General features: G+C 30.9%; 2 protein-coding genes across 2 annotated transcripts; both read right to left on the reverse strand.

Annotated features, from left to right (window-relative positions):
• Positions 1-10,022: 10,022 nt before the first annotated feature.
• Positions 10,023-11,881, reverse strand: LOC107918130 (uncharacterized). Its single transcript, XM_016847660.2, has 3 exons — positions 11,348-11,881; positions 10,609-10,814; positions 10,023-10,524 (listed from the first exon to the last, which is right to left on the reverse strand). Exons 1-3 carry the CDS (start codon positions 11,435-11,437, stop codon positions 10,263-10,265), a joined length of 558 nt encoding a protein of 185 aa, XP_016703149.2. The 5' UTR covers positions 11,438-11,881; the 3' UTR covers positions 10,023-10,262.
• A 2,078-nt stretch (positions 11,882-13,959) lies between these two features.
• Positions 13,960-19,145, reverse strand: LOC107917764 (COP1-interacting protein 7). Its single transcript, XM_016847067.2, has 9 exons — positions 18,652-19,145; positions 18,378-18,554; positions 18,136-18,263; positions 18,027-18,058; positions 17,875-17,927; positions 17,636-17,788; positions 17,315-17,553; positions 15,556-17,171; positions 13,960-15,240 (listed from the first exon to the last, which is right to left on the reverse strand). The coding sequence occupies exons 1-9, from the start codon at positions 18,708-18,710 to the stop codon at positions 14,227-14,229; spliced, it is 3,471 nt and encodes a 1,156-aa protein (XP_016702556.2). The 5' UTR covers positions 18,711-19,145; the 3' UTR covers positions 13,960-14,226.
• Between the last annotated feature and the right edge of the window lie 5,063 nt (positions 19,146-24,208).

Raw genomic sequence — 24,208 nt, forward strand, 5'->3', positions numbered from 1 at the left:
CGTCCTGAATCAAAATTGTCGTCATCTAAACTTGCCACAGATTGAAATTTGTGATGCTATCGAACTTATCAATATCAAACCTTGTTGCTGTCATATATGAATAGGTTGATTGCGAAAATTGAACTAGATCTGATACTAGTTTGTTGCAGTTTATTGAGGATAAACCCAGTTAAGCAACGGACAAGTAAAATAATAAAGAAATTGAAAAGATCGAACACAAATATTTTACGTGAAAAACACCCACCGAAGAGGATAAAAAACCATGAGCAAAGATAATTTCATTAAAACTAAAAAAAATGAAGAGTACAAAAGATGGAGATAAAACTAAACTCCGAAACCCAAAATAAGAACCCTCAAAATGTAAACACAAAATTCTCTGAAAGCTTGTAAAAGCTTATACCTAAATGTGTAATGAGTTATTTTTCTAAGGTAAAAAATGACATTTTTATAGGCTAAATTCCTAAGTCAAATAATATTAAAAAGTCTACACTAATAGAAGTTTAAGTGTGAAGCTAAAAATAGAGTTTAAGTGGGAGAAGAAAAAAAAATACGAGACATAACTCCACAATGTATATAAATATATGTATGTATGTATGTATTCTTTGTTAAAATAAAACACATAATAATTCTATTCTCTCCTTTCTTCCATTTCTTCTTTCACTCTATAAATTTATTTCAATCTCAATCTTTATAGTTTTGATTTCACCATTTTTTTCTCTACTACCCTTTCACGTCAAATTCACCGTAGAAGAGAGTGTTTTTAAGTTTAGGATGCCGTTTGAACAAAGAAATTTCGGAATTTATAATTTTTATAACTTATATATTTAAATTTTTTTAGATTATATATATATTTTAATCTCAAAATAATAATAACTTGATATTTTATTAAAATTTAAAATTATATAAAATTACTAAAAAAAAGTAAATTCAAAATGAATTTGGGCAAACAAATGTTTAGGTTTGTTTGAATATGGACAACCATTTATCATGATACGAAGTTACCACATATTATCCTAATATTGATTTCTAGTGCCATGTCATCAAATTCTGACAGATATACTATAGAAATATCAATATGTGTGATGAAATCTAAGTTCAGATTTCAGTTAAATTCAAAAAAAAATATCAATTAAATACAATTAAACAAATTTATAGGATAATATATATATATTAATATTTCTTTAATTGTGATTTCATAGGCTCGATTTCGTAAAAAATACTAGGCAGTTTTGTAATAAAAACGAAATTTCTAACTAAAATTAAATTTGTTAAATAATATTTAAAAGAAAATGTATGGATGTATTAAGAATTAATGTTTTGTGGTTGTGAATATCAAAATTTGACATAAAAATTCAGAAATTACGTCAAAATACTTAATCATGATGTGTTTTCTATGTTACATGCCAATCCAAGATTATTTATTAGAAATTAAGTGCACAAACTCTTTATCTTTGATTTTATTCATAAAATTTGTGACAAATATTTTTTTAATTAATATGGAAAGAGAGGTATGCTTTTCTTTATCTTTTTTTTTTCAATTTATGATTTCCACTATTACCAATAAAATAATAATATTAAGAAGCTGCATATATTAAATATTAAAACAAATTATGCAGACAAAGCACATGCTTTGATTCCAACTACACCCTGTTTAAGCATGAAAATGGTTTTCCTTTTCCTCTCTTCCCTACAATAAACATAGACAAAAATGGAAGAAATTTCAAAATTTTAACAGTAATATAACATGCTTTTGCACCAAATTAAAATTATTAAATTTCCCCCATAATCTCATGTTGATTTGGGAGTATTTAATATTTCAACTGTAACCTAGCAATTATCATGATCTAGTGGGCTTAGTTTAATTCAAGCTTTCTGATTAATTTGAGGGTTGGTTCATAATAGGATACCTACCGGAGATGATACTGAAATCTACCTTGTTGGGTTTATATGTTATATATAATTTGAAATCTTCTTTGTTGTGTTTATAGTAATTGTAATGGGTAAATTGTGAAATTTTTTTTCTTTTTTCTTTTATGAAAATTAAGAAGTTTGTCAATTTATTCTAATTTGTTAAAATTTTATCATTATATTTTACGAAATTGGAAAATTATTCCACTTGTTAAGAAACACATGAATTTAAACAATTGATTTTTGATAATTTATTGCGTAAAAATTATTTAACTATTGATTTTGTGTATAATTCATGTTAGAAAATTCATAACAAAGTTTACAATATTATCCAATTAAATTGACTTCTCAATTTTCATAAAATACGATTACAATAAAAAAATTAATGGATAGTTTCATAATTATACCCAATATTATCTGTTGGTAGAGAAGGATTAGCAGCTTATAGAAATTATTAAATCAATTACTTGGATGGGTTTTAAAGACTTTCAAATGTTTGCACTTCAACTTATATAGAATTCAAGTTTTAGATTTTATATTTGTTTTGTTGTATCTTAATAAATACTAACAAGAATATAATCTTTTCTTGGTATCAACTATAATTCAAATAATAGAGTTAAAATTAAAATTAAGTATATTGAAAATAATTATTTATTATATCTATAAATGTATTTGCATACATTATTGATATTTTTATATAGATTTAAATATGATACATATAATGATTCAATTCTTAAATGAATAAACTTAAAGTTAGAATATTGAATAAGTTAATAAAATTAACAAATTATGAAATTAAGATATGATTTTTTTTCAAATAACTACAAATATATGTCACAAAAAAGTAACATAAAATAAATATATAAACATATCAAAATTCATGTAACAAGGATTATTAATGTATAAAGAATTATATAAATTTGTTGTAACCTCCTCAACTCGGCCTAAACGTTAGACCCGAATTTGGAAGATTACACTAGTCACCAAAGTGGCCTAATAAGCTATCGGAGTTTTTGAAAACAATCATTTAAAAATATTTGTTATCTTTGGAAGAAAACTTAATTAAATACTGATTTATTTATAACTCAATTTTTTAATTTTACTTTAGCAATGGAAAAGTGATATTTACATATGTATTAAGTAGAAAATAGGGTTTATGCGTAACTAATTATTAATCATATTTTGATATCCTAAAACAACATAAATGTCATGCAAGTTATGTATATATAGGAAAACCCAAAACTATGTCTCTGAATAATAAATAAAAAACCAAGTATTAAATATGAATATTTTAATAATTAAACCGAGCCAAGACCCTCTGGATGTCTCATCCGCATCCTAACTTGATGGATTTTCTATAATGATGGAAATCAATGGGGGTGAGCTATGACGCTTAGTGTGAATTCAATCACAAGAAAATCAGTGCAAATAATCGGTAAGACATATGAAATAATAACACACAAAATAATCGCAATCCAATAGCAGTTCAATGTATCGGTTTTTTAAATTAACCATCATAATATCACAGAACTTACAATATAAATTTTAGAATATCGATTTCACATGATACTCATCCAAATATATATGTATATGTGTCATCTCAGATATTTTCAAGTTTGTATGCACATGCTTCCATAAATGTCACACAATTTCAGTTTTATAAAAAAGATCCTACCCCACCGCTACACACCACAATGGGAGTTCCTCAGAACTCCAATCACTAACACATCGGATTGTGGATTAACCACCAATGATTTGCAAATTAATTGCCAATGGCTATAGACGCACAAAAAAAATGTCACTGATGGAATTTCCCTATGGTTGTGGGTACACAGCAAAAATAATGCAGGTAAAATCTATTAATGATCGTGGATGCACAACATGTTTGCAGATAATAGTTGCCAAAGGGTTGTGGATGCACAACAAAAACATCGCAGGTGGAATCTTCTTATGGGTGTGGGTACACAACAATACCATCACGGATGGAATCTGCCTGGGTATACAGTAAAATAGATGCAAATAAACTGCCAATACTTCCTCCGTTCACAACATCTCACCCCATGCAATGCAATATGGCATGCTCAATAGATTAATACACTAGCATTTAATTTGGTTTTAGTAGAACAATACAGTAGTAAACAATATGCTCATAATGGTTCGATTCAGTAGCAATTAATATGCTTATGACAAGCAAAAATCATGCTTTTTATGTGTTCGGTTTAACGGTGACATAAGCCATACTATACATACAATCACAAACTCTGAAACAATAGACCTATGTATTGTTCATAATTCATGCGAATATATATTTCATATTAAATCAGTCTATTAAATCATGATTTCTAACATAATTCATATTATTAGGGGCTCAATTGAATAAATTAAAGTGCTAAAAATAGTTCGGAAATCACTTAGGGACTAAATTGATCAAATCTTAAAATTTTTGGGCAAAACTGTAAAATCTAAAAACAGGGGACACACAATCGTGTGATCGGACCGTGTGGAAAGTCTTAGACTGTATGAAGGGATACACGGTCATGTGATAGACTGTGGTCGTGTGGTATTTGCAAAATCAACCTACCGTGTGGCAGGCCGTGTGAGAATTGAAATAACCTAGGGTGTCAATGGGACATGGATGTGTGATGGGTCGTGTGGTCCATACGTGGCAGATCGTGTGGCCCTATTCTAGGCACAATTTTACCTCGATTCACTTGTAAGAACACACACATGTCATTGGGATCTTCAGCGACGTTCCTCACGTTCAAATCTGGTCTGAGGTACCTAAACGGGTCCTTCAAACAACATTTACACAATAACTAATAACGAATTTCAAGATCCTTCAAGATTATCGAGGGTTTTGAGGAAAAATTGAGAAAAATCATTTAATTGATCGCAATATTATCATTAGATAGAAAATCTATAAAGTTTCAAGATCAACTTTAGGATTTGAGGCATACTTACCTCTTCTTGGTAGAGATTGGGGGGGTTTCTAACAATGATTACTATTCCAATTGAAAATGAGTAGAAATCAGGGATTGATATTTGATTCAAGAGTAAAAGTAAATTTCAGCAATGGAAAAAAATATTTGCAAAGAAGAGAATGGAAAATAAAGGGGAAAGAAATAAGAGGGAGAAAAAAAATAAAATTCTACTTTTGTTTGAGAAAAAAAAAGAATTCAATTACAATTAGGAAAAGAGCTAAATTCTTAGGGCTTCAAAACTCTAGGGGCTTGTAAGGTAATTTCCCCTTCGTACCGAAATTAAAAGGGGAAATGAAAGAGTGTTTAACCATTGGGTTGTTGCCCATACTTGGTAAGTTTTCACTCAATTTAATATTTATTTTAGAGTGACTTTCACCCTAGTTAGACCTGTTCATGGGTCGGGCCACCCAGCCTAGCTCGAAAGCCTGGCCAAAATGTGGGAGGGTTTGAGCAAAAATAGGCTCGAAAAATGGGCTTGGACAAAAAAATAAGACCCGTTTAAAAAAGGGTCTGGTCTCGGGTAAGGTATTTTTTACCTGCTGGCCTGAATTCACTAAAGGACAAAAAAATCTGTTTTTTTTGTTTTTTAATATTATTTTCTTATTTTTTCCCTATTTTGCTTCTATTTTACTATTATGTTGCTACTATTTTATTGTTGTTGTTTGGATATTGTATAAAATTTATTTTATTGTTAATTTTGTTATTATTTTAAAGACATTTGTTAATTTTGTTATTATTTTAGAGGCATTTGCTTGTTAAGTTGCATTTATGTTAGTGTTATTAAGTATACATATTTTTTAAAATTTATTTTCAATTTGTTGGGAAATATTTATTTTGATGTTTTTAGTATTTTTGATGTATTATATATTTTTTAAAATTATATGAAAATCAATATGATTGGGCCGGGTCAGGCTCGGGTTTTAACATTTTTATCCGGGTCGGGCTTGGGCAAAATCTTAGGCCAATTTTTTGGGCTGGGCTCGGGCCTAAATTTTTAGTTAAGCTTGGCCCGGCCCATGCACACCTCTAACCCTAGTTTACTGAAAAAATAAAAATAAAAGAAATGGAAGATGAGTGGATAAAAGCTAGGATCTCTAGGAGTACTCTAACTACATAACCATCAAAACTAAGTCATTTCTTGATTACTTATTTCATCCAACCCTATATGTTTTGGGGTGTTACATTTGTAATACTTCACACATGAAAATATAACGAGAATACAACACAAACACCTAGTTGTTTATTTAAATTGAATCATATGAGAAACCATGCAAAGACGTGAACAAAAAAAAATCTAAATTAAATCACAATAATAAACTAAGCAAAACACGATATATAACAGGAACATGACTTAAATATAAGGTTTTTAGAATTGAACCAATAATTGAACTGATCAGGCCGCCAGTTCATGTCATCATTTCATTAAAAGGGGTAACAAAAGTTAACAGATGAGTGACAAAAATTGTAACAATACGATAACATTAATGACTATTACATAATATTTAAAAGTTGGATGATCAAACATATTTTTCAAGGTTTTCAAAATTAAACTAGTCAAGAGCATAGTCAAAAATTTTTGTGGGGTCAATAACTAAGTTCACCACTTATATTATCTTTTAATGAAGTAAATTTTTGTTTTCTTAAAATTTTTTATAGGGTCAATTGATTCCACAATCTCTCATATGACTTCGTTATTGAGATTGATGGTCAAAACGATTAGACTACCAACGCTTGATCCAAACAATTTGTTTAGTTCAATTAAATAAATTTTAAAAAATCATAAAAAATATTTTTAAAAATAAATGAAATCGATTCTAATTAATTCACAAATCAACTAATTTTATTTTATTCTTAACTAATAATTTAACCAATTTCCAGTCCATTCGATTCCATCCATAAATTCAAAATTTTCTTAAAATTGCATTTTATAAGCAGAAGTATCGCATTTCAAAATTGAAATGTGGGGGCAACTTTAAATTTTGTTTATAGATTTTTTTTCTTTTTTTATACAAGTTAAATATACAAGTACCATGGTTATTAGTATTCTATATTATAGGTTGATAAAGATTTTTTAATATGAATATATATATCTATTAATGCAAAATTTTGATATTTTTAAATTAATTTTACTATTTTTTATCATGATAATTTTATGATCACATTTAAAAATAAAATATAATAATTAAATTAAGTTTTTTTAGTAATCATTAAATCAATAAATTTTAAGACTAAAGTATATTCTTAATAAATATAAATATTATAAATATAAAAAATAAATATTAAATAGAGAATAATGTGAAATTTAAGGTTAATATCTTAAATAAAATAATTAATTTAAATCATCATACAATTGCTAAGATACTCTTCAAAATAGTTAAAGAATAATATATTTTTCAAAATAAATAAAATAAATCAACTTAAGGTATTTTTATTAAGTAATAAGTAGCTCTTATTTACTTATTATTTTGACTTTTTTTTATTGAAAAATCTAGTAAATAATTTTTTTAAAAAATTATCAAACACATTTAAAAAATTAAATCACTAAAAAATTAATTTTCAATTAATATAATATTTTCAATGGTTAATTCTGAGTTATTAAACTGAATTAATAATTTTTTTCGTGAGATAATTAATAATTTTATTCAATATAGATGAGTGTTTTATTCAATAATAAATGCCTATTTATTTTTATTTCTCGAATATTAAAATGTCCCCAAATCTGTTTTCCTAAATTTGTGGATAGGGTAGACTTGAGTTGGGTGGTCCATTAAGTCCTTGTCTTTATTGGGCCTATTCACTCTTCACTTATTGCTTCCCCTCTATTATTTTCTTCTTTTATAGTTTCTAAAAATAATTTTTTTTATCGATTAAGTCTTAATTCGATTGGTATGGACATTTTTGTTAATGTAGGAAGATGTGGGTTCGAGTGTAAAGAAATGCATTATCCTTTTATTTATGGATTGGAAAGGGACATTGTATCAAAAAGAGCAAGTATGATTAGAATTGATAATGAGATTATTCGAGAAATTTTTTTCATGTTGTAGATAAATGTAGACATATTACATATTATTTTTTAATTAAGATAAGATATGTAAGTTGGAGTTCGAATTCAAGTCTCGTGGATTGCATCAACTGTTATAATACACCCAAAGTTGAAGCCCTTAAAGTAGGTAGCTTGGTGCAATAAAGAGAGTTGATTAGAGCCGTTGAAAGCTAGCCTACAAGAGAGTAGGACAATTTCAAGCTCAGTAATTTCTTTTTCCGAACTTGATTTAAAGGCAGCATGTGCACTGTACTGTTAATTGCAAAAATAAAAGAAAGGGGGGAGGGGGGGATGAATGGACCAAAAACATGGTAAAGAAGTTGAGGGGTTTTCACATTTTTAGAAGGTATCAATTTTGTTGGTTTTAATTGCTAATTAAAGTCTTTTTATGTCCTTTTGTCTGCCAAAGTGAAAAAGTATCTCAAAGGTTGTCTTACATTTAACTACATGAATCAAACCAATGCTGTTCCTATCCCCTCCCCTTTCCCTATTGTGATAATTCATGTTGGAGAACCCTGTAAAAAGGATTTGGTGAATGGAGACTATTCCAGGTCAAGGTCAGAGCATGCCATCGGCCTTATAGAAGACTGCACCTGTTGGCGAGACTCAAATGCTAATGCTTACAAGGATAGTAACGAGTACTGAACCAACCCATATTGGCCACGAAGAGCAACTAATTATCATTCACCAAACTTCAGTCAATTACTTGCAATACAAGGCAGGGACCCAGGTTTTCATTGATTCATTGGAATGAGAATAATATCAATTTTGTTTGCTTTATCCACCTACAAAAATAGATTCTAGAACAACTTACTTTCTATATGTCACGTTATTAACTAGCCAAGCTTGTTAAAGTTGAAAAAGGAAAATAACTGAAGGGGCTATTTTTGAAAACACTGCATGGTGTAAACCTATGCTCTCCAAATATGGTGGTTTCATGCTTAGATGCAAGTGGGGGGAAATGAACAGTGTCTTAGATTTCAATCAAATACCCTTGCCAATGGTAAGAGTTTTTGAGACGTGATTTCAAAATTGGTATTGTGACCCCATTAACTTTCTAGTCTACATTTTGCTGTTATATCAATTTGAGGGATTGTTTGAATTTTGATTAAGCTAAAACAATCAATTGTGTATCTGCTAGTACAATGATGACCAAATTTTTGGACAATGGTATGCCTGGTTGGTTCTAGAAAAGCCAAGGTGGTCAGAATTTAAGTGGAAAAACTCAATGTTGGGGAGTAAAACAAAATGGATACATGTCATTGCAGGTTTTTTTTCCCCTTTGAATTGAAACCAAAGATGTCTCTATCACATGTGTTCAAGTTATCTGAACTTATAGTAGGGGACAGTTAATGAATGACCTATCGGAGCACGTTTGGCTGTCAGATTGAAACCATGAAACTTTTCCTGGTAGTTTGGTAATGGCCGAAACAGATTGAACATGTCTCAGCAATATCAGCAAATGAGTTTTAGCTGCCTGGTTTCAGTTAGGTGTATACTGGCTCAAGTACTCACTTGGTGCCATCACAAGTTTACTTGTGCAAGTCGGATTCTTCGTAATAGTTAAGTACCGAGCATTTGATTCAGTGATTGGTATATACATCTCTTGCTTGAAGAACAATCTTCCTTCCTGCAAAATGAGAAAATTTGATTTATGAATAAATCTAGTCAATGTCCCTGGACCTTGGTAAAATGAAGTTTATGCCTCCCATTTTACTTTAAAATCTAATTCAATGAAAAAACATGAGCGTTACGAGGCAGCCTGTGCTTCTCGAAGCTTTGCTTGAACTAAGGAACATTGTATCCTATCCTTGTTCAAGAAGCAAAATGGTGACATTGTTAGGTGAAGTTGTGCTACAAGTATGGAGCAGCTCGTATTTGGAATACAATACGGCACGCGATTACCGCTTGGATGATTGTTCCTGATAGGCTTCCTTCTAAGCAAAGAATCAAGTTTTCAGACACTGGTTCCAATGTTAACAAAAACTGTGTCCCTTTGTTCAGTAACAATCAGTTGTTTAAAAAATAGCAACCCTATTGAAGATCATGTAATTGGTTCAAGAAATACATAATTGACATCAAATCTCGAATTGGAACATCAACACGAATCTTTTTTGTTATTGGTATGTATAATGTATACAAGAAACTTCAATTGGAATGGGAAAAAAAGGGGAAATAAAATGAAGTCATAAATCTGATACAAAATACAACCTATCACCTATGTTGAACCCTTAGCACGTGAAAATGCAACTAAAAATAAAAACAGACAATGGAGTCTATGTGGCCATATCTACTGTAATAAGATAGAAACCCCAAATTTGCAGGCTTGTTTATTTGTATGTGCCCATACCGACACCGGTCTCTCCACCGTAAGCTTGGAAGCTTTTGTCCCTAGCACTTGAATAGCAAATATAATAGAACTTGTTGACAATGGCATTTAAGAAAATGAAAGCTGCCCCTGCACCAAACACACCTTTCCTCACAGTTTCACAAGAGGGAGGCTGCTCGCTGAAAATGGTTCGGTATTTGGTATGGTAGGCGTTTCTCACCGATCCAGCCAGCAAGCATATCTCAGCAATCAGGAAAAACAACCTGTGACACAAAATTCAAATAACCAATGAAACAACAAAAATCTACAATAATGACGGCTATAAATTTGATGAAATTGTGACATACCAGCAGACTATGAAAAGGATGACTGCCCAGGCCCTTGAACCACTGGGGTTTAAACCCTTTCCACAGCAGAAGCATTTGCTTGCAGCCATTATAAGGGCTTGGCTAACCATAAGGAACAAAAATGCACCAACACCATAGCCTGTTGATATGTCTGAGTCATAGACACAATAGTTATAATTAACTTCACTGTCTTGGACAATCTTGGCCTGCACAGAGATTCAAATACACAATGGTCAGTTGCATGCCTGTCTGGTTAGATCCACGACTTCCCAATTCCCATAATCTCTGTATGTTTGAACTAGTCTAGAGAGAGAGCAATAGAAAAGAAAATACAGAGAGATCTACCATTTTTATGGCAATTCAGCTGAGATCTGGTAAAGTTCATAGACAATTGAGAATGGTATACTACTTGATTTGCAGAAAGTGAATACTATGAAAACAAATATATATATGATATACATAAATCAAGATTGAATACTATGTTTCTAGGCTACCCTTATTGCCCAAGAACCAAGAACAACCTGTACTTCAAAAGTAGCAAATTTACATATACAACAAAAAACCCAGAAATCTAAAACAACATTTACAGCTGTTTTTCAAACAAAACAAAAAAAGGCTTTCATTCATTTTCCTCATTTTTCAGCAAGAAAGTAGAAACTTTCAATAAAACCCAGAAATTGTATGAACTAATGTGGACCAAAAAATTACGCATGAAGAAGGCAAGGGTGGTGCCACTTACAGTGCTTCTTCTTTGCTCAGCTGCCACAGCTAAACCAAAAGCAATGAGATCAAGAACAAAGACAGCAATCAAAAGAAGCTTTGAAGCCATAGACAATGTGGAGCTAGCTAGCTACAATAACCCAATAATATCTTCTGCTTTTTTTTTTCTTCTTCTTTTTGTTTTGCTCTTTCTCTCTCAAACTCTCCCTCTCTAAATATGCAAAAAAATCACTTTCAGTGATGAAGAAGCAAACTAAATGATTAAAATGATTTTTTTATTATAAAAAACTCCCCTTTTTGTTCGTAAATTTTATTTTCTGAAGAAAATGACACCTCACCTTAGCTTGAAAATGGGGATCTGACCTTTTTTATTTTTAAATCATAGAATATGTTGGAAGCATTTGGTATAATTACAAATTCTTAGAAGGGGTGGGATTGGAAACCGGTTCATTTAACGGTTCATATACGTAATATGACTGGTAGTACAACTTATAAGACAACAATGTACAAGTGGCTTGAAGCAAGGTTTCTTGTCTTTTGGAAGAAGTTAGTTAAAAGGGCATCTTGAGAAGTTAAAGGTATAAGAGTTTAAAGCACAAGGTACAAGGTTAATTAAGGGGGTTGGTTGGGAAGTGGATTTAGTTGGAAGGTTACTTTCATGAAAGGGAATAAACACCCGCCATAATTAACTGCCTTTTTGGAGTCCCCAAAAGAAAACGTTGGGGAAAGAGTACAACTTTTTGTAGCACAAAGTATCAACATTTACAGCTTGAAATTAGGAAGAATTTGAGTAAATCTTAAATCTAAAAAGTAAGTACAGTAAAAAAAGAATAAGCTGGTTTATAATATAGATTAGATTTTGGCTCAAACATTCAACATTCGATTCCGACCAATTTTTTATATTTATAATATAATATATTATATTATTTTTATATGAAGAAGGATTTATTTACATCAATGTAAAATTAAAATGGTATTATAAATTTTTATAACTTTTTATATAATTAATATTTTACCAATCCAATTATTGAATTTATAAAGATACTCATATTTATTATGCATGTAAAATTTTGATCGATATGATATTTCTATCATATAGGTCTAAAATATTATCTATATTAATATATATCCAAGCCCTGTCCTACTCGAAATATAGACCTAAAATTTTGTCCAAGTTTATCCATATTTGTAAGTGGCTAATCCAAACTCATTTTAATTTTTTCATTTTAATATTATATATTACTATAGATTTAATTTTTTATGTATTATAAATTATACAATATATATAAAAAAGGGAAAGGATCCAATTATACCTGTGTAAAACTAAAATGGTTTACATAATTCTGTAACTTTTTATACGATTAATATTTTAAAAATTCAACCGTCATATTTCATGTTTTATTTATGCAGATCTTGCATGTCAAGTTTGACATAAAATAAAAATAGTTAACTATTTGTTTTATCAAGTATAAAATATGTTAATATCATGCTTAAACTCGACTTGAATCTGACTCAACTCATGAATGCCTCTAGATTGAATGATAAAGAGTTAGATATTTTCTTTTAAGTAAGATATTAAATTTGAATATAATGAATTAAAAAAAATTAAGATAGTTTTTTCTTTGTTTAACTTGACTTCTAATTTTATTACACTACCAAAATATTTGAGAAAAAAGAAATATTAAAAGGGTGAACTTTGAATTTTTCATCAAAAGGATTTGATACCCACTTTAGTAGTAATGATTGGAATGAAGAATTTCATTAATCTTTCATTTTTAGAAACATTGTTTTCTTTTTAAAAAATTATTATCATTCAATTTTATTTAATTTGATCATCCTGCTAGATAATTAAATAATTAATCTTGTTATAGTATTATTGAATTTTATTAGGTTAAAATTTGTTGTGAGTCCTTATACTTGCAAAGAAATTGAGATTTGGTCTCTATACTTTAAAAGTTAAAAATTTAAACCTCTAATTTTTTTAATTTAAAAATCCTAATCCAATAATTATCTTTCTTTGTAATTTCTGTCAACATTTGTTAATTTAATATGTTTATTTTCTATTAATCATATGCTACATCATACGAGGATAGCTTAATCAAAATTTCAAGTTAACAAGTTTTGATAAAAAAAGATAGTTTAGATTTTAATGACTGGATTAAGAATGTTTTATATATATATATATATAAAAGAAAAGAAAACTCAATTTTAAAATATAAAGATTAAATCTAAAATTTTATTAAATCACTGGGAGTATCATTAGATTGTAACCTTTTATTGTGGATGGTGTAATTTATGATGGGATGAATACATCAAAAGAAATGGAATGTGGGGTGAAGAGAACTCCACGCTTTTACTACTCAACCGACAACAAAATCACACAACTTTTGTTTGTTGAACACCGCGTATTGCCAACATAATTAAATAAGTGTTCTTAAGCAAGAAAAAGGGTTTTTGTTTTTATTTCATTTGTTTAATGTTGGAAGCATAGGTAGGCGGTTGGTGAAGATTCACATGAATCCGTTCAGACTTGAGAGCTATGTATGGTGGTTTTGAGGAGTGAAAGGTCTTCGATCAGTAACATATGTTTGAGCTCACCGAGTAAAAAACATTGCAGGCTTTTTCATATGAAAAAAAAAAAACACCAAAGAATTCAAATTACAAATGATTCAAAATACAAAGGTATACAATCAACAAAAAAGAATATGTTTTAACCCTTCCAACATGATATATCAAACAAAGATAAATTACATTACGAATCTCTCTCTTTTTTTCACCAATTTTATTTATAAGTTCATGAATCCTTGAATGGCAGCAACATCAAAGGCCTTATTGGTACGTTCCACCCGAAAAAATTGAAAACCCGAAGCATAAGCAATATGGAAAGACAAGCATACACTAAGCAGTAGCATAGTTTTTGCCTTTTCTTCCAAAGAAAAGAAGCTTTCTAAACCCTTTGGCTGCTTTAGGAGGGCTCTCCTCATTGTTCCATTTCTTCCTGCTATGCATTGGTTCCTTGTCCATTCCATCATTTGGAGGTGGAGTTGAGATCTCTATTTCAGGAATCCTAGGCGACTGATATTTCTCATTCATTGCACCCATCTCTTCAATATTTACAGTCGAAAATCTTACCGTCTTGCTTGGCACTGGCGGCACAGGATGGACCGTTGTCTCCGGAATATCTTGACCAAATCCTTCTGGTGCTATGTTATCTTCAGAAACAACTTTAGTTGGCATAGTAAATTCTTCATCACCTTTTACATGATCTAATTGCATTGGCTTATTTACGGTAACCATTTTGGCATTTGAGCTTTGGTCTTCCCCCGACGGGTTTGGTTTCGAAGTTGCATTTCCTTCGGTCTTTTCGATTGGGGTAGTCTGCAATTCTTGAATGTCCTTGAAATCATCAACAATGTCAGTAGGTTGAGTTGCATAGGATGGTGCTGGTTCCATTGGCAATGCTACTCTGACCTCATTGGACTCCCTTTTTCCTTGTGCATTATCGCCACTAGGAAGTTCTTTATTTGTACCACTTTTTATATCTGAAGCTTTGGCTTTGTTTGTGCTTGATTTCTTTTCCTTAGCAGGAGCAGCTTTCTGAGTTGTTGAATACCTGTTTTCCTTCAATGTCGGCTTTTTCGGCTGGCTCGATTTCAATTCAGCCGATGAGACCTTTGAAGTATTCCGTGCGGTTGCAAGGCGTTCTATGGTGGAACTTCTAAGGACTGGCTTCCGATATTTCTTAGTGTCTTGAGTTGATGGCTGGCTCTTCGTTGAAGCTGCTGAAGTTTTACTTTCGGTAGAGCTCCTCCGGGAAGTAACCGGATTAAGACCACCGGCAGCACTCCTCTCAGCTATCCTCTTCTGGCGCTGGATCCTTAACTCCTCCATTTTCTTTCTGTTCTCCTCTTCCTATAACAAATTAGAAGGGCGAGGATAATCTATCAGAAACAGATCGTGAAGCACGATACCACATGTTAATCAACAAGACAATTGAAAATTTTGTATGTGCTAAGGCATCGAGAGAAACGGTATGTGTTTTGGATGAATGCTGTTTCAAACAGAATGATATGGCTATGCTAGTTTGCATGGTTTCCGAGAATGAATGAAAGCTTAATAAAGAAATGCATAGATACTCTTAGCTACATTGGAACATTTCAGTCTACTTTTATCTCATTCTATTGAAAAACAGGCTCGAACTTAAAGGCCAAAAGAGTTGGTAAATACCTGATCGGACTTAGTTCTCCGTATCATGGTTTTGCTTCCTGTTGGTGGTTTCCTGCTCTTTGATACTACATCAGATTTGCTCTTGACAAGAGGTCCATTTGAAACTCTAGAACGAACTTCTTTATTCGGAAATTTCCCCTCGGATTTCCCAAGTCTTTTAGCATCAGGACCCTTATCATTGGCACCGGTTATTTCAACATCAGCATGCCTGCTGGTGGCTTCAGCAGATAATGCGTTCATTTCGTAGTCAATCTCTGGAGTCCAAGATGTCATGGCAGTCTCTTCTGCTGAACCACGCCCAATCACCATGTAAAGGTCATCTGGTTCATACGAAACTGGAGCAGCCTTCGATACATTTTCCGAATTGCTATGTTCTTGTTGAGTAGCTTCGAGTTCAGGAACCATGCCTATACCGATCCTTAACTGATCTGATTGATATTCTCCCACTGATGGACCTTGAATCATGAAAGAGTCATCAACAAAAACATCTTTCTTGCTTTCACGAGCTAATGAAGAAGCATTTTCCCCATCAAACATTTTGAGACCCATCATTTCATCCTGATTCGAAGATTTATCCACTTCTTTGTTGATAAACCATTCGCCCTCTCTGCGAGTTCTGGCCATATTAGATTCTGCAGCATAATCAGATATATTAGCTCGGGAACTGATCCCAGAATCAGTGCCTTGCAACATAAGCAACTCCTCATTTGTGCCATCTCTTCTCTTAATAACTGAGACACTGAATTCATTAGTCCCGAAGTTTCTGCCTCGAGTTTCACCTTCATGATCCTTACCGATCTGTGAGTCCAAAAAGGGATCACTTGAGATTGTCTTTGGTTTTGTTACTCCCTCGGTCCCCGTGCTTGCAAAATATTTGTCTTGGAATCTTGCAGGCTGTTTATCTACTTCAGAAGAATCCAAATCCTTGTCTTGCAAGAGCAGGTTTTGGAAAGTATCCCAGGGATTGCTTCGTTTTTCTCCCTCTGGATTTTTAGTTCCCGGTTCATCTTCGTCGTAGGACACAGTGTTTCGATGCTTGCTTCCATTGCATTTCTTATGATGGCGTGAGGTAGACTTGTGTTGTTTCCCTAGTGATCCAACAGCCTCCTCTACTTGCTGTTTGAGAGAATCTCCATCAATGAACTCATCCTCATCAGAATTATCTTCAGAATCACTGCCCTTATCCCCATTCCTGTTCGAAGAAATGTAATTAATATTACGGATGACAACCTTTCTTGATGATGATGACTTCTTTTCGTGCTTTTTCTTATGTACGTCCTCTTCTGGTTCACTCTCAGAGCTAGTATCATTAGACTCAGTGGATTCATCGCCCTTACTTTGTGAAGATTTTTTCTTGCTCCTAGAAGATGATTTATGACTTCTACGATCATCCGGTTCCCAACCACGAGCAAGGCTTGAATCCTCTACATTCGGAGGCCAATGCATATTTCCTGGATGATACGGGGGGGCACCGTGCATACCAGGGAAAATGTACCCTTGATATGGAGGCATTTGTTGAAATCCAGAACCCGGAAAACTTTGCATGTACGGAGGAAAATGGGGTGGCCATGGCATTTGTACTTGAGATTTCCCATCCATGGATGCCAAGCTACCGTCTGTGGAACATGTTAACAGATTTCGAAACATCAAGTTGTTGTTCGGAATTTAACAAATTGAAACAAGCAGTTATAGGGAATCATAGATCATTGTTATAAGATCATCATTTGAAGCAGAAGAAAAATTTGGTATCCATCCTTACCAGGGTTAATATCTCCACTTCCAGCATCTGAGGCGGCAGAACCGGTTTGCTTCATGGCGGAGACATTTATGGTAAGATTTTGACTTGGATCATTTTCTTCCCCTGCAAGTACGATCCCAGATGTTCCAAGGTAAGACAAGTCTGGTCTAGGACATGCTTGCATTGCTGCTAATTCAGCCATCCAAAGCCTATCTTCATTCTTTCTCTTGCATAAGTCCATGAAATTTATGCAGGCTTCCCTGACAGAAAAAAGAAAAAGCAAGCAATCGGCAACCATATCCCGATGAAAATAATTTAGGTCATGACAATGGCGATTTATACCTTAAACGAGAAGCACCGAAAGTGTCAGAAAAAGAGATGAGATCATCAATATTATCAGGTTCATAACCGGCAACCAAAGCACGAGCATAAGCCATTGCTTGCTCTTTACAAAGTACTTTCTTCCTTGTCTCCAGAACACGTTGAAGACGAACCCTGCATATCTACCTCGCGATGAGCAACGAATGCATTTTGAAAAGAAATCAAGCTAATGGGATTAACTGTAGGAACAAGTAATTTACTTGGAAGTTTCTTCTGGAACATCATCTTCGGTTCCATCGAATTCACCTTTAGACTACATGCACCATCATAATAAAATTCTGGGATTAAGATGTAAGCTATCAAATAAATCAAAACAAAAAAAATATATGGTAGAGAATGCTGAAAAGCATACCTTAGATGAAGTATATGGCTTTTGGAAATTCCCTGAAAGAAAACATACAATTCTCAGACAAACAGGAATTAAACACTCTTTGAACATAAAATTTGGGGACCAAACATACCATCTGGATCTGTCGTCCCGGCAGCGTTTGCTTCGTACGATTGAATCGAATTCTCGATCTGTTCGATTTCCCTCTCCACTGTCACAAATCTCTCAAGAACTTCTGGTGTACTAACAAACCTCACAAACCTGTTAAAATGCATTAGAAATCATTAACAAGGTATAATGACACAAAAGAGTTAAAAAACAAGATCTTGTTTCTTCCTAGAGGAAAGTAATGCAATGTCCTGAAAGAGCTTTTACCTTAGGAGAGTGCCTTTGGTGAACCAGGGAGGAGATGAGGCGACAGGGCGAAGAGTTACAGAGTAGCCTCCTTTAGAAATTTGATCTTTAGCAGCTTTGAGGTGTGAAATGAAGGGTTCTAGCAACCCTGATGCCAATTTCTCGTTCTCTTTTCCAGCAAAAATCACCAGATCACATCTTCCATTCAAACCCCAAAGCCATTCTCAGATGAATGTCCAAACAATCAAAAAAGAAGAAAAAGACGACATTTTTACAAGGCATGCAAAATCTTTACCTGGTTCTAGTAGGTGTAAGTTGGAACAAAGCATAATCTAGACGTGTCCTGAAGTCCATTTTTTAAGCCTTACAAATATACAACCAGAAGTTCCTGAGAGACAAGACAGAGAAGCAAACACTAATTCTTTCACAGGTTGAGTTCATCCATTGTTGGAAGTTTCAGTTCCTTGCTATGTTGTTACAGGAACATGTTCTGCTGACAGACTGAAAAAAATGAAAACATGGGAAAAGTTTTATAAACTCAATTGAGGGAAGTTTTCATTGGATCTTGTGCTGTTTCTTCGTGCAGGGTCTTTTGTACTATTTTTGTTTAGCTTGGAAGAATTATACACATTATGGAAATAATAAAAAAGAAATGCCAGTTCTGAAACTGAAGCTTTAGCACATGGGAAAGTATTGAGGATCATAAGGAGAGAAGTAGGAGACAATAAATTTTTTTTTTTAATTCAAGATTGGTCCCAGTTACCGACAGTTGTATCCATCAATTTCCCTTCTTCATGGCAAAATTATTTTAATTATTATTTAACCTTCTATTTTCTAAATCTTGGTTAGTTGAGAGGTCTTTCTTATTCTTTATAACATTTCCATTCTGAATCTGCATTGGAAACTTTAATTTATTCAATTTAATGTAAAATTGTTTTGAGTTTCACTTTAGTGAGTAGACAGAATGAGTGAGAGAATAGGCAAAGAATAAATGAATTAAAATGGCAGCTTTCACCTCTGCCAACCAAATATTCCAACCCAATAAATTATCATATACATTCTTCAAAGTTACCTCTCCTCTTTCTTTTTTTTTTTTAAAATTATGGGTACAGTAAAATATAATATTAGGGTGAGAACGAAATAATATGGTTTGAATCTATATTTAATAAGTGTGATAATAATTTTAATTACTGTTTTATATAAGACAACTTAAATAACCTTTTAAGTAATACTGCAAGAGATTATCAACAAAATTTAACTTATAATCATATGTATTAATTGTTATTACATATAAGCAATATTGCAAGAGATTATCAACAAAATTTAACTTATAATCATTTGTATTAGTTTTTGTTACATAATATAGTTGCAGTAAATAAAAATTTATAGTTTGACCATAATGGGCTATTTTGATGAAACCCAACATATTGTAAGTGTTTACATATAGTATTAAAGTTTGAGTAACAACTAAAGGTGAAGTCAGAGAATTATTTAGAAGGGTTAAAGATGAATTATAAATTTTTGAGGTTAATGTGCAATTTTACTATTATACTAATTTGAAATTTCTTAAATTTTAAAGACCCTAATTTATCATTTTTAGATAGGCCTTGGCTTCCCCACTGGCCACTGCTAACAACTAAATAATCAGATATTTAAAAAATATTAATTAAAATTTAGATAGTGAAGTGAATTAGAATTATAATATTGTGTTTAACCCAAAAAAATATAATAATGTTATTCTTTTCCTTGAAAATTATAATAATGTTAAGTAACAATTAAATATTATTAAATCATATTTATATTGAAAATAAATCAATGAAATACAAATATATAATTGAAATTTTGAATAAAACCCATGCAACCGCCGTAGAAATGTTCATGGGTCGAGTCGAGTTCGGGTCGAGCCTTGACAAAATTTTAAATTCGGAATTGACCCGGCTAAAAATGCTAGAATTTGGATTCGGCCCGCCAGTGTTATTTTTAAAAAAATATATAATACATCAAAAATACTAAAAATATTAAAATAAATGTTTCCCAATAAATTGAAATAAAAACATAATGCAACTTAACAAGAAAATACCTCTAAAATAGTAGCAAAATTAACAATAAAATAAAAATTATATAATATTCAAATAATAACAATAAAATAATAGAAACATAATAGTAAAATTACAGTATTATAGTGAGCAAACAACTTTTTTTTTCTTTTTGCAAATTCGGGCCAAGCCTAGGCCTAAAAAACCTTATCTAAGGCCTGACTCGTTTTCTAAACAGGCCTAATCTTTTGTCCAAATTCATTTTCAAACTTATATCTTTATCTAAACCCTCACTTTTTCAAACCAACATTTATACCTAACTTGAATTGATGAACAAAGATATTTCGATTAGGTTTGACTTTTAAAATATTATTTTTAGTTTTAGAGTTAGAATTTATTTATTTTTATTATTGTCTTTAAAAAAATGGAATAAAAAAGTTAATCTTATTCTATGAAGCCACAATCATCGACAAACTTGATATTCATCACTACCTACAAGATTGTACTTGTAATTAGTAATGGTGAAAATTTTCAAAGAGGATGAGGCAATTATTTTATTAAAGTTCCATTATTTGTGGACCATTCTTTACACAAATATTAAAATGGCACCAAACAAGTTGGTAATCTCCAACTTTGCATCATTATCAATGTTATGAATTAATAATTACATTTTAAAATTTGGGTTTTTGTTATTTTTAATTCTTAGTATCCAAATTAATCATTAGCATGTGATTAAATCATAGAATTTATGATTTTTAAAATTGTAAAAAATTGAGTTGATGTCAATAATGTAAGTGGTATACAAGTTGTTATTATTATTGATTTTTCGTTGTAATTATAACATGTAACTTAACTATGGAAATTAAATAAATAAATAAATAACTGGTGGGTTCATGGGGAAGCTTATCATGAAACAACAATTTATCTTTCATTAGCTGGATTTATTAGGACATTTTGGTCATGATGATGACTAAGTACCTATCTAAATAGTAACTTTGTTTGCCTTTGCCCTATTATTGGACCCATTTTCCTCCTTTTTAATTTATTTTCATTGGGACTTTGAGAAGAAATTGCAACCACCAGCAACATTACCAAGCAAGTAAAGTATATCTTCCATCATCTAATAATTTTGGTTACCATATCATTGTAATAATTAAACATATGAATGTATCAAATTTTATATTATACTTTAGACATAATTTTGATATAAATGTGGCACAAATACATATAATTTATATTTATTATAAAAAAAATTATTAAGTTAATGTTATGAGTTAAATAAATATTAATTCAGTCAGGAAAAGAAATAATATATCCTTTCTTTGAAATGATAACTAATTTATAAAGGTGTTTTTGTCATTTTATATTTAAGTTTTTTTTATTTTACTTATAATTATTACTAAATAAATTTTAAAAATATAAAGTTTTACTTAAAATGCCATTTTTCAATAATATCATAATTATGACATAATCTACTAACTATGTATCTATTTACCTTTGCAGGTAGTAAACAACAAAAGTCATTTATGATATCATAATTGCATTAGTTAACATCTCAATTACTTGATAAAACAATGTTTTCCTTCCAAATAAAATACAAAACTAGTTCGGATTCTTATCCTAAAATTAACTTAAAAGATTATAACATCTCAATTGCTTGATACAACTTGTTTTCTTTCCTAATTTTGTGAAAAATAAAAATTAAATAATTTCAAATACAAAACTATTTTAGATTTGAATTTAGATTGTAACAAGATTTGATGATAACATCAATGTTATTAAACTAGGTTCAGATCGGATGGATTGCGAACTAATCGATATAATGGTCCAAACAAAAGAGTTGAACTGATTGAGTTGAAAACTGCTTGAAATTGATAAAAGATTGCAAACCGAGATAAAAATCAACAATTGTACTAGTTTAATAATTTTTTATTTATTTTAATATTTTAGATTTTTATGAATTTTAATTAATTATTTAATTATTGTTGGTTCAACAGTCGAATTGATAGAATTGGTTGAATCGAGAATCAGTGGTCTGATTTCTTCAACCACAGGTCCAGTTATTAAAACATTGGATGTGACACTCTGAGATTGTACTATATTATCACCTGGAAATTTATATATATATAATTTTATTTTTCAAGGGATGCAGAGTGCCACATCATCAAACTTTTAAAATTTTCAAGTTCAGAGACCAAAATGGACCTAGTTGTCAAGTTCAAGTGCCAAAGTAGATAAAAAAAGTACACATACTAAAGTGAATCTAGTTGCCAAATTGAAGGGCCAAAAATTAGATTACCCTAGAAGATTAAAATGTAATTTTAATCCGCCAACTAAAACAAACAAACTTATCACTAAATGAACTTTTAATCTTATTATTTTTAAAAGAGACTATATAATGAGCTCAGTTGGTACCATTGCTATTACAACAACAAAGAGAATGTGAATTTAAATACGTTTAAACATGTTTTTCCTCCAATTTAAAGACCGAGAAAGAATAATAGGTAAAATAAGTATTTGTACAAAAAAAACTTACTTATCATCTTTTACTTGACCTTAATATATATTTCACAAAAATAAACTAAAAATACATATAAAGGTTAATGCATCAATTACCCCAAAGTTGCACTTAATTATCACTTTGGTATTTAAATAATTATTATATTAATTTAGTACCTAAAGTTTCCAACTATGTATCATGTCACTCCGAGATCAATTTTTGTAAAAAAGATGACATGGTGCACTCCCAGTGTGCCACGTTGCATAATCTTTTTTTTGGGAAAATTTAAAAAAACTTGAAAAAAAGAAAAATTTTAAAATAATATTGAAAAAAATACCTTATAAAAATAAGAGTAAATTACACTATTAGTCACACAACTATTAATAAATTTTTTTGGTTACCCAAGTATAAAAAGTTACAAAATAGTCACCCAACTATTCAATGTTGTCATTTTTGATCACCAGCTAGTTAACAGTGGAAGCTTTTAAAATTGACATAATTGTAACGACCCAACTTTCAACGTTGTCGTAAAATTTAGTTTCAGATCAAATTAATTGAGTTGAATTAATAGACAATTAACATGTAATATTTATGTGTTGAGTACAGAATTGAGGGATCGAATTAATGAGTGTGATTGAATTAAATTGGTTACTAAAAATACTATAGGGACTAAATTACAAAAGTGTGATCATTATTAAATTGTTAATAAAAAAGAGAAACGAAAAGATAAAAAGAAAAGGACCTAGTTAGAAATTAAATTAAGGATTAAATGATAATTAGACCAAGTTAGTGTTGAGTTAGTGGGATGACATGATTAAATTCATCCATTATCGTTATTATGAATTATATTAAGTAATGGTTTATGTTAATTAGCTAAATGAAATTAATTAGACTTAATTATATTTCTAATCTAAGTATATATACGTACGAAAGTGGGAAAGAGAATAAAGAGCCATCACCTTCTTTTTTCCTAAGGAAGAAACAAAATAATTTTGGTCTTTTTCCTTCATTTCGACTCTTAATTTTTAAGGTAAAATGTCTTTTTTTGGTTAATTTTTTATGAAATCTTGATTAATTCTTTTTATTGTTAAGTTTATAGTAAAGCTGATAAACCATAAAAATAACATGTTTTAATCTCATGCTTGACATGTTTTTGGATGATTTATTATGTGAATTAGTGAATTTGATGCTCTTAATCCTTTAAATTTATGTTTATATACTTAGGTGAGTATAGGGAAGTGAAAGGAGCGAAAAACGAGCCAAAATCAAACAAAAAGAGTTGTTTTTAGGAACCACACGACCTGAGCGCTTCCACA

Source organism: Gossypium hirsutum, chromosome A01 (assembly GCF_007990345.1).
Source record: "Gossypium hirsutum isolate 1008001.06 chromosome A01, Gossypium_hirsutum_v2.1, whole genome shotgun sequence".
Classification (NCBI taxonomy): domain Eukaryota; kingdom Viridiplantae; phylum Streptophyta; class Magnoliopsida; order Malvales; family Malvaceae; genus Gossypium; species Gossypium hirsutum.